General features: G+C 45.7%; 1 protein-coding gene across 3 annotated transcripts in view; it reads right to left on the reverse strand.

The window, feature by feature from the left end:
• BAK1 (BCL2 antagonist/killer 1) overlaps positions 1 to 16,452 on the reverse strand; it is a 96,581-nt gene that overhangs the window by 11,416 nt on the left and 68,713 nt on the right. Inside the window, exon 5 of one of the 3 annotated variants that reach the window (XM_075333845.1) lies at positions 8,494 to 8,530. The exons of the other annotated variants lie outside the window; for them this stretch is intronic. Coding sequence (XP_075189960.1) covers positions 8,494 to 8,530 — 37 coding nt within the window. The remainder of the gene's footprint in view (positions 1 to 8,493; positions 8,531 to 16,452) is intronic. 3 annotated transcript variants of the gene reach the window in all.

A 16,452-nucleotide genomic window follows, 5' to 3' on the forward strand; every position in this document is an offset into this window, starting at 1 on the left:
CGCCGGATTTTTTCATTATTTATTTATTTACACGGCACACAGAGCCGCGCGGCATTAAATGAAGTCGGGTGAAGTTCACCTGCTTTTTTGACACGTCCCCAACGACCAGCTAGTCTCTCTGTAGGTCCGGATCGCTGTTAGGTCGTTGGCCAGGTCTGCCTGTTTGACAGCTCACCAGACATTAAGGAATAACGTTTGGAACTCCATTCTATGTCTGAACTGGGTGCAAAAAACCTAAAAAAACATCACTATGGGGAGATAAGGTATGCACACCAGTGACTATGGAAGGGGAATACATGGAATAGCAGAAACTGCTGTGTGAATACTGACATGAAAAATTCAATAGCTATTTGTAAGAATGAAATGTGAAAAATGGAACCTGCATTACTGCCATGAATATATGAATAAAGAGAAATTTAGCTACTGAATTGATCAATGCAGAAGAGCCCCAACACTACGCCAAAGTATTTCTCTACGTTGGGGTCCCTAGCTTGTGTGTGTCCTCTCATGCAGTTAAAAAACTTACCGTGTATGGGACGCTGAGACCCAGGCTATATATGCGTATAATGTGGATTGGCAATAGGTGTGTATGGGGAGGGTTCACAAACGAAAAACTACTAACATTAAGGAATAACGTTTGGAACTCCATTCTATGTCTGAACTGGGTGCAAAAAACCTAAAAAAACATCACTATGGGGAGATAAGGTATGCACACCAGTGACTATGGAAGGGGAATACATGGAATAGCAGAAACTGCTGTGTGAATACTGACATGAAAAATTCAATAGCTATTTGTAAGAATGAAATGTGAAAAATGGAACCTGCATTACTGCCATGAATATATGAATAAAGAGAAATTTAGCTACTGAATTGATCAATGCAGAAGAGCCCCAACACTACGCCAAAGTATTTCTCTATGTTGGGGTCCCTAGCTTGTGTGTGTCCTCTCATGCAGTTAAAAAACTTACCGTGTATGGGACGCTGAGACCCAGGCTATATATGCGTATAATGTGGATTGGCAATAGGTGTGTATGGGGAGGGTTCACAAACGAAAAACTACTAACATTAAGGAATAACGTTTGGAACTCCATTCTATGTCTGAACTGGGTGCAAAAAACCTAAAAAAACATCACTATGGGGAGATAAGGTATGCACACCAGTGACTATGGAAGGGGAATACATGGAATAGCAGAAACTGCTGTGTGAATACTGACATGAAAAATTCAATAGCTATTTGTAAGAATGAAATGTGAAAAATGGAACCTGCATTACTGCCATGAATATATGAATAAAGAGAAATTTAGCTACTGAATTGATCAATGCAGAAGAGCCCCAACACTACGCCAAAGTATTTCTCTACGTTGGGGTCCCTAGCTTGTGTGTGTCCTCTCATGCAGTTAAAAAACTTACCGTGTATGGGACGCTGAGACCCAGGCTATATATGCGTATAATGTGGATTGGCAATAGGTGTGTATGGGGAGGGTTCACAAACGAAAAACTACTAACATTAAGGAATAACGTTTGGAACTCCATTCTATGTCTGAACTGGGTGCAAAAAACCTAAAAAAACATCACTATGGGGAGATAAGGTATGCACACCAGTGACTATGGAAGGGGAATACATGGAATAGCAGAAACTGCTGTGTGAATACTGACATGAAAAATTCAATAGCTATTTGTAAGAATGAAATGTGAAAAATGGAACCTGCATTACTGCCATGAATATATGAATAAAGAGAAATTTAGCTACTGAATTGATCAATGCAGAAGAGCCCCAACACTACGCCAAAGTATTTCTCTACGTTGGGGTCCCTAGCTTGTGTGTGTCCTCTCATGCAGTTAAAAAACTTACCGTGTATGGGACGCTGAGACCCAGGCTATATATGCGTATAATGTGGATTGGCAATAGGTGTGTATGGGGAGGGTTCACAAACGAAAAACTACTAACATTAAGGAATAACGTTTGGAACTCCATTCTATGTCTGAACTGGGTGCAAAAAACCTAAAAAAACATCACTATGGGGAGATAAGGTATGCACACCAGTGACTATGGAAGGGGAATACATGGAATAGCAGAAACTGCTGTGTGAATACTGACATGAAAAATTCAATAGCTATTTGTAAGAATGAAATGTGAAAAATGGAACCTGCATTACTGCCATGAATATATGAATAAAGAGAAATTTAGCTACTGAATTGATCAATGCAGAAGAGCCCCAACACTACGCCAAAGTATTTCTCTACGTTGGGGTCCCTAGCTTGTGTGTGTCCTCTCATGCAGTTAAAAAACTTACCGTGTATGGGACGCTGAGACCCAGGCTATATATGCGTATAATGTGGATTGGCAATAGGTGTGTATGGGGAGGGTTCACAAACGAAAAACTACTAACATTAAGGAATAACGTTTGGAACTCCATTCTATGTCTGAACTGGGTGCAAAAAACCTAAAAAAACATCACTATGGGGAGATAAGGTATGCACACCAGTGACTATGGAAGGGGAATACATGGAATAGCAGAAACTGCTGTGTGAATACTGACATGAAAAATTCAATAGCTATTTGTAAGAATGAAATGTGAAAAATGGAACCTGCATTACTGCCATGAATATATGAATAAAGAGAAATTTAGCTACTGAATTGATCAATGCAGAAGAGCCCCAACACTACGCCAAAGTATTTCTCTACGTTGGGGTCCCTAGCTTGTGTGTGTCCTCTCATGCAGTTAAAAAACTTACCGTGTATGGGACGCTGAGACCCAGGCTATATATGCGTATAATGTGGATTGGCAATAGGTGTGTATGGGGAGGGTTCACAAACGAAAAACTACTAACATTAAGGAATAACGTTTGGAACTCCATTCTATGTCTGAACTGGGTGCAAAAAACCTAAAAAAACATCACTATGGGGAGATAAGGTATGCACACCAGTGACTATGGAAGGGGAATACATGGAATAGCAGAAACTGCTGTGTGAATACTGACATGAAAAATTCAATAGCTATTTGTAAGAATGAAATGTGAAAAATGGAACCTGCATTACTGCCATGAATATATGAATAAAGAGAAATTTAGCTACTGAATTGATCAATGCAGAAGAGCCCCAACACTACGCCAAAGTATTTCTATACGTTGGGGTCCCTAGCTTGTGTGTGTCCTCTCATGCAGTTAAAAAACTTACCGTGTATGGGACGCTGAGACCCAGGCTATATATGCGTATAATGTGGATTGGCAATAGGTGTGGTTGGGGAGGGTTCACAAACGAAAAACTACTAACATTAAGGAATAACTTTGGCGTAGTGTTGGGGCTCTTCTGCATTGATCAATTCAGTAGCTAAATTTCTCTTTATTCATATATTCATGGCAGTAATGCAGGTTCCATTTTTCACATTTCATTCTTACAAATAGCTATTGAATTTTTCATGTCAGTATTCACACAGCAGTTTCTGCTATTCCATGTATTCCCCTTCCATAGTCACTGGTGTGCATACCTTATCTCCCCATAGTGATGTTTTTTTAGGTTTTTTGCACCCAGTTCAGACATAGAATGGAGTTCCAAACGTTATTCCTTAATGTTAGTAGTTTTTCGTTTGTGAACCCTCCCCATACACACCTATTGCCAATCCACATTATACGCATATATAGCCTGGGTCTCAGCGTCCCATACACGGTAAGTTTTTTAACTGCATGAGAGGACACACACAAGCTAGGGACCCCAATGTAGAGAAATACTTTGGCGTAGTGTTGGGGCTCTTCTGCATTGATCAATTCAGTAGCTAAATTTCTCTTTATTCATATATTCATGGCAGTAATGCAGGTTCCATTTTTCACATTTCATTCTTACAAATAGCTATTGAATTTTTCATGTCAGTATTCACACAGCAGTTTCTGTTATTCCATGTATTCCCCTTCCATAGTCACTGGTGTGCATACCTTATCTCCCCATAGTGATGTTTTTTTAGGTTTTTTGCACCCAGTTCAGACATAGAATGGAGTTCCAAACGTTATTCCTTAATGTTAGTAGTTTTTCGTTTGTGAACCCTCCCCATACACACCTATTGCCAATCCACATTATACGCATATATAGCCTGGGTCTCAGCGTCCCATACACGGTAAGTTTTTTAACTGCATGAGAGGACACACACAAGCTAGGGACCCCAACGTAGAGAAATACTTTGGCGTAGTGTTGGGGCTCTTCTGCATTGATCAATTCAGTAGCTAAATTTCTCTTTATTCATATATTCATGGCAGTAATGCAGGTTCCATTTTTCACATTTCATTCTTACAAATAGCTATTGAATTTTTCATGTCAGTATTCACACAGCAGTTTCTGCTATTCCATGTATTCCCCTTCCATAGTCACTGGTGTGCATACCTTATCTCCCCATAGTGATGTTTTTTTAGGTTTTTTGCACCCAGTTCAGACATAGAATGGAGTTCCAAACGTTATTCCTTAATGTTAGTAGTTTTTCGTTTGTGAACCCTCCCCATACACACCTATTGCCAATCCACATTATACGCATATATAGCCTGGGTCTCAGCGTCCCATACACGGTAAGTTTTTTAACTGCATGAGAGGACACACACAAGCTAGGGACCCCAACGTAGAGAAATACTTTGGCGTAGTGTTGGGGCTCTTCTGCATTGATCAATTCAGTAGCTAAATTTCTCTTTATTCATATATTCATGGCAGTAATGCAGGTTCCATTTTTCACATTTCATTCTTACAAATAGCTATTGAATTTTTCATGTCAGTATTCACACAGCAGTTTCTGCTATTCCATGTATTCCCCTTCCATAGTCACTGGTGTGCATACCTTATCTCCCCATAGTGATGTTTTTTTAGGTTTTTTGCACCCAGTTCAGACATAGAATGGAGTTCCAAACGTTATTCCTTAATGTTAGTAGTTTTTCGTTTGTGAACCCTCCCCATACACACCTATTGCCAATCCACATTATACGCATATATAGCCTGGGTCTCAGCGTCCCATACACGGTAAGTTTTTTAACTGCATGAGAGGACACACACAAGCTAGGGACCCCAACGTAGAGAAATACTTTGGCGTAGTGTTGGGGCTCTTCTGCATTGATCAATTCAGTAGCTAAATTTCTCTTTATTCATATATTCATGGCAGTAATGCAGGTTCCATTTTTCACATTTCATTCTTACAAATAGCTATTGAATTTTTCATGTCAGTATTCACACAGCAGTTTCTGCTATTCCATGTATTCCCCTTCCATAGTCACTGGTGTGCATACCTTATCTCCCCATAGTGATGTTTTTTTAGGTTTTTTGCACCCAGTTCAGACATAGAATGGAGTTCCAAACGTTATTCCTTAATGTTAGTAGTTTTTCGTTTGTGAACCCTCCCCATACACACCTATTGCCAATCCACATTATACGCATATATAGCCTGGGTCTCAGCGTCCCATACACGGTAAGTTTTTTAACTGCATGAGAGGACACACACAAGCTAGGGACCCCAACGTAGAGAAATACTTTGGCGTAGTGTTGGGGCTCTTCTGCATTGATCAATTCAGTAGCTAAATTTCTCTTTATTCATATATTCATGGCAGTAATGCAGGTTCCATTTTTCACATTTCATTCTTACAAATAGCTATTGAATTTTTCATGTCAGTATTCACACAGCAGTTTCTGCTATTCCATGTATTCCCCTTCCATAGTCACTGGTGTGCATACCTTATCTCCCCATAGTGATGTTTTTTTAGGTTTTTTGCACCCAGTTCAGACATAGAATGGAGTTCCAAACGTTATTCCTTAATGTTAGTAGTTTTTCGTTTGTGAACCCTCCCCATACACACCTATTGCCAATCCACATTATACGCATATATAGCCTGGGTCTCAGCGTCCCATACACGGTAAGTTTTTTAACTGCATGAGAGGACACACACAAGCTAGGGACCCCAACGTAGAGAAATACTTTGGCGTAGTGTTGGGGCTCTTCTGCATTGATCAATTCAGTAGCTAAATTTCTCTTTATTCATATATTCATGGCAGTAATGCAGGTTCCATTTTTCACATTTCATTCTTACAAATAGCTATTGAATTTTTCATGTCAGTATTCACACAGCAGTTTCTGCTATTCCATGTATTCCCCTTCCATAGTCACTGGTGTGCATACCTTATCTCCCCATAGTGATGTTTTTTTAGGTTTTTTGCACCCAGTTCAGACATAGAATGGAGTTCCAAACGTTATTCCTTAATGTTAGTAGTTTTTCGTTTGTGAACCCTCCCCATACACACCTATTGCCAATCCACATTATACGCATATATAGCCTGGGTCTCAGCGTCCCATACACGGTAAGTTTTTTAACTGCATGAGAGGACACACACAAGCTAGGGACCCCAACGTAGAGAAATACTTTGGCGTAGTGTTGGGGCTCTTCTGCATTGATCAATTCAGTAGCTAAATTTCTCTTTATTCATATATTCATGGCAGTAATGCAGGTTCCATTTTTCACATTTCATTCTTACAAATAGCTATTGAATTTTTCATGTCAGTATTCACACAGCAGTTTCTGCTATTCCATGTATTCCCCTTCCATAGTCACTGGTGTGCATACCTTATCTCCCCATAGTGATGTTTTTTTAGGTTTTTTGCACCCAGTTCAGACATAGAATGGAGTTCCAAACGTTATTCCTTAATGTTAGTAGTTTTTCGTTTGTGAACCCTCCCCATACACACCTATTGCCAATCCACATTATACGCATATATAGCCTGGGTCTCAGCGTCCCATACACGGTAAGTTTTTTAACTGCATGAGAGGACACACACAAGCTAGGGACCCCAACGTAGAGAAATACTTTGGCGTAGTGTTGGGGCTCTTCTGCATTGATCAATTCAGTAGCTAAATTTCTCTTTATTCATATATTCATGGCAGTAATGCAGGTTCCATTTTTCACATTTCATTCTTACAAATAGCTATTGAATTTTTCATGTCAGTATTCACACAGCAGTTTCTGCTATTCCATGTATTCCCCTTCCATAGTCACTGGTGTGCATACCTTATCTCCCCATAGTGACAGCTCACCAGAGACTTTGTAGCGATCCCGGCTAGGTTGAGATCGCAGGTTGGATCGCTAGAAAGTCTCAGTGTGTAAACCCAGCTTAACTGTAAGAAGCCTTTTCTTTTGCGATGTGTTCTGGTTTTAAATTATGCTATTCACTGTAACATATAATGGATGCTTGATCACATTTACAAATGTTGTGGCTGTTGTAATTTGATTAACACAAAAGGCTAAAAAGGTAAATTGCATTTATAAAAGTATTTGGGACTAGTATTTTCTTCCGGATCATGCAGTTTAGAAATAGATATTTTGTAAGACTCTTTCTTTCCTTTAAATCCAGGTAAATAACACATTGTAAATTTCTTGTGTACTAGACCTCACTTATGAAGAAGTTTCACCATGACTTTAATAAATCTAATAAATGTTTCAACAGCCTTTCTTTTCACTGTCAGTCCTTCTGTGTGGTTGTAATTACAAATTAAAAAGGGATAATTATTTTTCATTATGCGGTTGAATCAACTTATTATGTTTGCTTCCAGTTTCTGATTCTAGTTTCTTTTTCTCTACAAACATTACTTACAGCAACAGTCTCCCCTGGGTTGTATATAAATCAACTTTAATGCTGTCACAATTAATCCAACTCTCTGCACAGCATGAAAGTCTGGCACTGTGTTCTCATTCTAATTCTGAGCTGATGCTCACTGATATACCCCTGCTGACTCCATTCCCATAGTAATCCTACCTTTCAATGGTCTCAGTTTACATCACACCTAATACCTGGAGAGCTTGCCTACACTATGTGACAAAAGAGCAAAAAGCACAATATTGTATGATTTAGAAGGATTTTTTTTTGGAAATCAGAATAACAGAGGGAATGGTTAGGAAAACGGATAGATTGGAGAATAGAGAGAGGTAAAGAGAACCAGTCAGTACGATTTCAAATTGTAAAGTAAAGACAAGGCTGTAATGGCGCTACAATACTGGTAATACTGATGGCTTTGGTGAAGAAATCCACTTTGTATTTCTTCTTTAATCACAATTTGAAGTTTTCTGCTAATGAGATTGCGGTACACAGGTACAAGACTGTATACTGGGTCTTCTCCCTGTCTGTGATTCCCTGTCCCCTCTGCCTGCCTCAGTTCTGTAAATAACCTGTCTCCTCCATTTGAAAGCTCAGCAGTGACCTGATATTTACAGACCAACCAGATACAGGCATAGTGGTCGGGAAATCACAGACAGGGAGGAGAGCCAGTGTACAGTCAACCCCTGTGTACCGAAGTCTAATTAGAAGAAAACTTCAAATTGTGATTAAATAAGAACCACAAAGCAGATTTCTTCACCAACAGGTATCAATGTAATCAGTATTACAGTGCCATAAAAGCAATGTCTTAACTTTACATTATAAAATTGTGTTGATAAATTCTCTATAAGAGATCATGAAGACAAAATAAATAGTGTATAATTACCTGAAGATATATGGAGAATACTAGCCCATAAAGTGGGCTGGGAGGCAGAAGAAAGAACAGAAAAGTTATGTAAGCATGTACATAATGCAGACAACAACATGGACAGTATATAATAGAAAAATAGTTCTAGATAAGTTTTATCTAGACATATGCCATAAATACATGTTGTGGTCTTGGTTACTAGCTTGTTAATCAAAGGGAGTCTGTCACCCCAAAACTGAAATTAAACTTTTTATGCATTCATAGAGGGGACTAAGCCCCTATAAAACAATCCAGCAAATGTGACAGAGCACTGCTTAATAACAAGCCAAAATAAACCCATATAAGGCTGCTTTCACACTATGTTTTTTTAACATGTGTCCTGAATGTTCTTTTGCTGCAAAAGCGGATCCAGTTTATCCAAAGAGAAACGCATGCAAATGCATATGTTATTTTACAGGATCCGATCACTTGAAATTGTGGGCGGGAATTGGAGTCATGTGATCGGGAGTGAGGGGAACTGAACAAGACAGAGACAGACAGACAGACAGAGAGAGACTACAGCACCCATCGTCACCGCACACACCGGCACTACCTGAGTGACGTCACTGCTGATCGCGCAACACACTTCAGTTGCTGCATGGAGCTCACAGAGTGGCGGTGTTCTACGGCTGCCCCTGTCAGCTTCATGTAGCAGAGCTGGATGCGTCGTGGGACCTCGTGTTGATTACGCCGGACCTAGAGGGGTATTTGGGAATTTTAATAAAGTGGTGAAAGAGGGTGTTTTTTTGTATTTTATTTCAAATAAAGGATTTTTTCTGGTGTATGTGTTTATTTACTTTCACTTACAGGTTAATCATTGGGGGTGTCTCATAGACGCCTGCCATGATTAACCCCTTCAGCCCCCAGCCTGTTTTCACCTTAAAGACCTGGCCATTTTTTGCAATTTTGACCAGTGTCACTTTGACAGGTTATAACTCTGGAACACTTCAACGGATCCTGGCGATTCTGACATTGTTTTTTCGTGACATATTGTACTTCATGTCAGTGGTAAATTTAGGCCGATATGTTTTGCGTTTATTTGTGAAAATTTCGGAAATTTAGCGAAAATTTTGAAAATTTTGCAATTTTCAAAATTTGAAATTTTATGCCCATAAATCTGAGAAATATGTCACACAAAAAAGTTACTAAATAACATTTCCCACATGTCTACTTTACACCAGCGCAATTTTTGAAAAAAAAAAAAATTCCGTTAGGAAGTTAGAAGGGTTCAAAGTTCATCACCAATTTCTCATTTTTCCAACAAAATTTACAAAAAAAAATTGTTTAGGTACCACATCACATTTGGAGTGATTTGAGAAACCTAGGCGACAGAAAATACCCAAAAGTGACCCAATTCTAAAATCTGCACCCCTCACTCTGCTCAAAACCACATCCAAGAAGTTTATTAACCCTTTAGGAGCTTCACAGCAACCAAAGCAATGTAGACGAAAAAATGAAAATTTTACTTTTTTAACACAAAAATGTTACTTTAGCCATAAAAATTAGTATTTTCACAAGGGTATCAGGAAAAATGCATCATAAAATGTATCGTGCATTTTCTCCTGAGTACGCAGATACCCCATATGTGGTGGAAATCAAATGTTTGGGCGCACGGCAGGACTCGGAAGGCAAGGAGCGCAATTTGAATTTTTGAGTGCAAAATTAGCTGCACTCATTAGCGGACGCCATGTCGGGTTTGAAGACCCCCTGAGGTGCCTAAACAATGGAGCTCCCCCACAAATGACCCCATTTTGGAAACTAGAGCCCTCAAATATTTTTTCTAGATGTTTGATGTGCACTTTGAACCCCTGGGGGCTTCACAGAAGTTTATAACGTTGAGCCGTGAAAAGAAAAAAAATTTTTTTTACCACAAAACTGTTGCTTCAACCAGGTAGCTTTTTTTATCACAAGGGTATCAGGAAAAAATGCACCATAAAATTTATGGTGCATTTTCTCCTGAGTACGCAGATACCCCATATGTGGTGGAAATCAAATGTTTGGGCGCACGGCAGGACTCGGAAGGCAAGGAGCGCCATTTCACAGCAAAATTGGTTGGAATTATTAGCGGACGCCATGTTTCATTTGGAGACCCCCCTGAAGTGCCTAAACAATGGAGCTCCCCCACAATTGACCCCATTTTGGAAACTAGACCCCTCATGGAATTTATCTAGCTGTTTAGTGAGCACTTTGAACCCCTGGAGGCTTCACAAGCGTTTGTAATGTTCAGCCGTGAAAATATTTTATTCTTTTTTTTACCACAAAATTGTTTTTTCAAACAGGTAGCTTTTTTTTCCACAAGGGTATCAGAAAAAAATGCACCATAAAATGTATTGTGCAATTTCTCCTGAGTACGACGATACCTCATATGTGGTGGAAATCAATTGTTTGGGCGTACGGCGGGGCTCAGAAGAGAAGGAGCGCCATTTCACAGTAAAATTGATTGGAATTATTAGCAGACGCCATGTTTCATTTGGAGACCCCCCTGAGGTGCCTAAACAATGGAGCTCCCCCACATGTGATCCCATTTTGGAAACTAGCCCCCCCCCCCATACAAAAAAAATTAGTTTGGCGAAATAAAAAATACAGACATCAGTAAAAAAAAAAAAAAAAAAAGAGCGCCTGCCACTAAGACCAGTGCCAAACGTGAGAGCAATGCACGAGTCTCGTATCGCATCATCCACTGCAGTCTGGAAGCGAGCAACTGCGCTGGATAATGCGATGCGAGAGGGCGGGGCGGCAGATGAGAAAGAGCGCAGCGGATGGAAGATGGGAAAGGGCGCAGCGGGTGGAAGATGGGAAAGGGCGCAGCGGATGGAAGATGGGAAAGGGCGCAGCGGGTGGAGGAGCGGCAGAGGATGGGAAAGGGCGCAGCGGATGGATGATGGGAAATGGCGCAGCGGATGGAGGAGCGGCAGAGGATGGGGGGGTGAGATGGGGATACCTACCTTACAGGATGGATCTAGGCAGCAGAATCACAGCAGACAGAAGAGGCAGCAGATGAAGGAGGGTGAAAAGGATGGGAGAGAGCAGGCAGCAGATCAGGGAGGGGGGCAGAGTCTGATGGGAGGGGGGAGGCAGCACATGGGGGGGGAGGCAGCACATGGAAGGAGGGGGGAGGCAGCACATGGGGGGGGAGGCAGCACATGGGGGGGGGAGGCAGCACATGGGGGGGGAGGCAGCACATGGGGGGGGAGGCAGCACATGGGGGGGGGAGGCAGCACATGGGGGGGGGGAGGCAGCACATGGGGGGGGAGGCAGCACATGGGGGGGGGGAGGCAGCACATGGGGGGGGGAGGCAGCACATGGGGGGGGGGAGGCAGCACATGGGGGGGGGAGGCAGCACATGGGGGGGGAGGCAGCACATGGGGGGGAGGCAGCACATGGGGGGGAGGCAGCACATGGGGGGGGAGGCAGCACATGGGGGGGGAGGCAGCACATGGGGGGGGAGGCAGCACATGGGGGGGGAGGCAGCACATGGGGGGGAGGCAGCACATGGGGGGGGAGGCAGCACATGGGGGGGGGGAGGCAGCACATGGGGGGGAGGCAGCACATGGGGGGGAGGCAGCACATGGGGGGGAGGCAGCACATGGGGGGGGAGGCAGCACATGGGGGGGAAGGCAGCACATGGAGGGAGGGGGGAGGCAGCACATGGGGGGGGAGGCAGCACATGGGGGGGAGGCAGCACATGGGGGGGAGGCAGCACATGGGGGGAGGCAGCACATGGGGGGGAGGCAGCACATGGGGGGGAGGCAGCACATGGGGGGGAGGCAGCACATGGGGGGAGGCAGCACATGGAGGGGGGAAGGCAGCACATGGAGGGGGGGAGGGGGAAGGCAGCACATGGAGGGGGGGAGGGGGGAGGCAGCACATGGAGGGGGGGAGGGGAGGGGGGAGGCAGCACATGGAGGGGGGGAGGGGAGGCAGCACATGGAGGGGGGAAGGGGAGGCAGCACATGGAGGGGGGAAGGGGAGGCAGCACATGGAGGGGGGGAGGGGAGGCAGCACATGGAGGGGGGGAGGGGAGGCAGCACATGGAGGGGGGGAGGGGAGGCAGCACATGGAGGGGGGGAGGCAGCACATGGAGGGGGGGAGGGGAGGCAGCACATGGAGGGGGGGAGGGGAGGCAGCACATGGAGGGGGGGAGGCAGCACATGGAGGGGGGGAGGCAGCACATGGAGGGGGGGAGGCAGCACATGGAGGGGGGGAGCCGATTAGGTGCAGTGGCAGCCGATGGAGGCGGCGGCCCGATCGGGTGCAGCGGCGGCTGAAAAAGGTGGGTGCGACTGAAAGGGGACGGTGGCGACCAGGGACAGCGGCGTGGCGGGCAGCAGAGGTGGATCGGCGGGCAGGGACAGCGGCGGGAACAGCGGCGTGGCGGGCAGGGACAGCGGCGTGTAAAGCGGCGTGGCGACCAGCGGTGGATCGGCGGGGAGCGGCGGTGGATCTCGGCGGGGAGCGGCGGTGGATCTCGGCGGGGAGCGGCGGTGGATCTCGGCGGGGAGCGGCGGTGGATCTCGGCGGGGAGCGGCGGTGGATCTCGGCGGGGAGCGGCGGTGGATCTCGGCGGTGGATCTCGGCGGGGAGCGGCGGTGGATCTCGGCGGGGAGCGGCGGTGGATCTCGGCGGGGAGCGGCGGTGGATCTCGGCGGGGAGCGGCGGTGGATCTCGGCGGGGAGCGGCGGGGGATCTCGGCGGGGAGCGGCGGGGGATCTCGGCGGGGAGCGGCGGGGGATCTCGGCGGGGAGCGGCGGTGGATCTCGGCGGGGAGCGGCGGTGGATCTCGGCGGGGAGCGGCGGGGGATCTCGGCGGGGAGCGGCGGGGGATCTCGGCGGGGAGCGGCGGGGGATCTCGGCGGGGAGCGGCGGTGGATCTCGGCGGGGAGCGGCGGTGGATCTCGGCGGGGAGCGGCGGTGGATCTCGGCGGGGAGCGGCGGGGGATCTCGGCGGGGAGCGGCGGGGGATCTCGGCGGGGGATCTCGGCGGGGGATCTCGGCGGGGAATCTCGGCGGGGAATCTCGGCGGGGAATCTCGGCGGGGAGCGGCGGGGGATGGGGGTGCTATAACTTACCGATGGGCACCTGCAGCGACCGCTCTCATCAGCTTTCACGGACGGAGTGAAGCTGAGGGTAGCGGTGACGGCACAAGATCCACAGTGATTGGGAGAGATCGGTCACAAGGCCGGTCTCTCCAATCAGAGCTGGGGGCGGGTGAAACAAAGTTCACCCAGCTCCAGCCAGTCATCAGTGCTACAGCAGCACTGATTATGGCTGGATTGCAATGTGTTAGCCATTTTCAATGGCTGACACATTACAGTGACTGTAATTGGCTGAGCGGCGTTCGTCAGCCAATCACAGCCTCTGTAGGTTCGGGGAGGAGGCACCACCCCTCCTGAGGTCAGGCAGAGGTCCCCTCCTTCCCGAATCCACCGTTTAGGTAAACAAATTTCACTCCCCGGGGCTCCGGGACCGCGATTTCGCCAGGACGTACTGAGTACGTCATGGGTCGTTTAGCACCATGTGACCATGACGTACTCAGTACGTCCAAGGTCGTTAAGGGGTTAACCTAGGACTTAGTGGCTATGGGCTGCCATTAACTCCTTATTACCCCGATTGCCACCGCACCAGGGCAATTTGGGATGAGCTGGGTAGAGTCACAGGACTGTCGCATCTAATGGATACGGCAATTCCGGGCGGCTACTGGCTAATATTTTTAGGCTGGGGGGCTTCCCATAACGTGGGGCTCCCCATCCTGAGATTACCAGCTTTCAGCCGTGTGGCTTTACATTGCCTGGTATCAAAATTGGGGGGACTGCACGCCGTTTTTTTAAAATTTATTTATTGTACTGCACAATATAGACCCGCCCACCAGCAGCTGTGATTGGTTGCAGTGAGACAGCTGTCACTCAGCATGGGGGCATGTCTGACTGCAACCAATCATAGGCGCCGGTGGGCGGGGGAAGCAGGGAACACGAGATGGAATAATGAGCGGCCGGCATTTTCAAAAGAGGAGAAGCCGCCAGAGCTGTGTGACAGCCGGGCAGCGCCACGCCCGTGATTGGTGAGTATGAGAGAGAGGGTGAGAGGAAGAGACGGTCAGAGGGAGAGACCGAGAGAGAGAGACCGACCGTCAGAGAGACCGACAGAGACTCTGTGATCACGCCAGGCTGGTTTGTGCCCAACAGGTTCCTGTTAATAAGCAGGCCAGTGTTCACATGCGTTTGCGTGCAATATAGTCATGATCAAGTGACAAAGAGTATTTGGACGCAGCTCAAAAATGCTACAAGTAGAGTTTTTGAAAAATGTTACAATACTGCAACTCGCTGGATCCTCACTATACCGCACGCAAACGCATGTCACCGCATGATGACGCACGTCCATTGCAAATGCATTGAAATTAAAACGTATTTGCACTGGATCTGCTTTTCCTGCAAAAAAAACGTTCAGGACACATGTTAAAAAAACGTAGTGTGAAAGCAGGCTAAAAGACTTGTACTATTGCAAGAATTCTGTACAGATGACATTTCAGCAGTCATTATCATTATAGGGAGAGATCGTGCTGAAGGTGGTTAAATAAAAATAATAATAAATAATATAATTAATGACATAAGTATATCTCTATAGAATAGGTTATAGCTCCCTCCACCTTCAGATCATCAGAGAACATCTACATCGCTCCCCTGTAAGTCACGAGTCAGCAGGCTACACGGAACAAGTAGGAGTCTAGAATTAGGCTTCATGACCAGTGACAAAATGGCAAAATTTCAGTTGGTTTTTAATAAGATACAGTGAAATGGAAACTGTTAGTTACTCCAAAAAAGAATAAAAAACTACGGTAATAAAAAGCTTCCTCATGTAAATCACCCAGAAACGAACTCTAAATTTGTTGTAGCAGTGACAAATTTGGCAGTGATTTGATCTATGCGGATGCCAGTGCCGTGTGCCAGGTCATTTAGCTGCATGATGATGCAAACAAAACAGTAACTTTTTACTACCTATATGTAAACATTTTTAACTTAAAGTAGTCATTAGACAGTTGTACTGTGCTAGATATTTTATACTGATTCTGCTACAAGATCATTGCTCAAAGCAATAAACCGGTCATCTAAACCGCTATTTCCTTACAGATGTAGGGTTAATCCGCAGGTAAACAGCTTTACAATACTGCCTTCATTTATTCCCTCTTGGTGCACCCGCATTTCAGACTGGGGGTGTGCACACAGCGGCTACAGTCAGCGTTCACTGTTCTGCGAGCGGTGATGCGAGCGCACCTCCACACTTTGACAGCTCACGGTGCAGTGTCATGCTTGTTACAGTCAGCATTCACAGTATAGTGAGCCATGACTGTAGCTTCTCCGTGACCATCTCCTGTCATGATCCAGGAACGGAATTCCCCACTCCAGAGTTTCCCAGACCCAGCCTGGTCATGTGAGGGGTTAACTCCCATCAGCCTTGTTCTGGTTTCATGAGACACTATATCTGGTCGCTGCACTAGCATTCCTGTGCTGGTTTTAGCTTTGCTCTGCAGCCTGTGACTGGCTCTGGTGAGATTCCCTGTTTGATCTGACTCCTTGTTGTCATGCCCTGACCTGTACCTTCCCCCGTTCGTCCATCTGTCCCAGTCCCTGACTTCCCACTGCTGTCAGTTGTTTACCCATCCTGGTTTCTCCTCATTCCCATGTTTGTGTCTCCTCACCTTCCGGTCTTGTCTTTTGTTCCCTGTGCCCTTTGTTTTTCCCTCTGTATACCTGATCTCCCGGCATCCGACCTAGGTTCTGTTTTCTGACTTGATCTTGATCTTCCCTCTGCAGTGACTTGATTTCCCGGCTTGACCCTGACTGCTTGACTACTCTATTGCCTCCTGGTGGTTCGCCTGTGAACTGCCTGCTGACGTTACTCTGCTGTACTTCAGCCTCCCTTCTGTTACAGTGTTACTTTAAC

Source organism: Anomaloglossus baeobatrachus, chromosome 2 (assembly GCF_048569485.1).
Source record: "Anomaloglossus baeobatrachus isolate aAnoBae1 chromosome 2, aAnoBae1.hap1, whole genome shotgun sequence".
Classification (NCBI taxonomy): Eukaryota; Metazoa; Chordata; class Amphibia; order Anura; family Aromobatidae; genus Anomaloglossus; species Anomaloglossus baeobatrachus.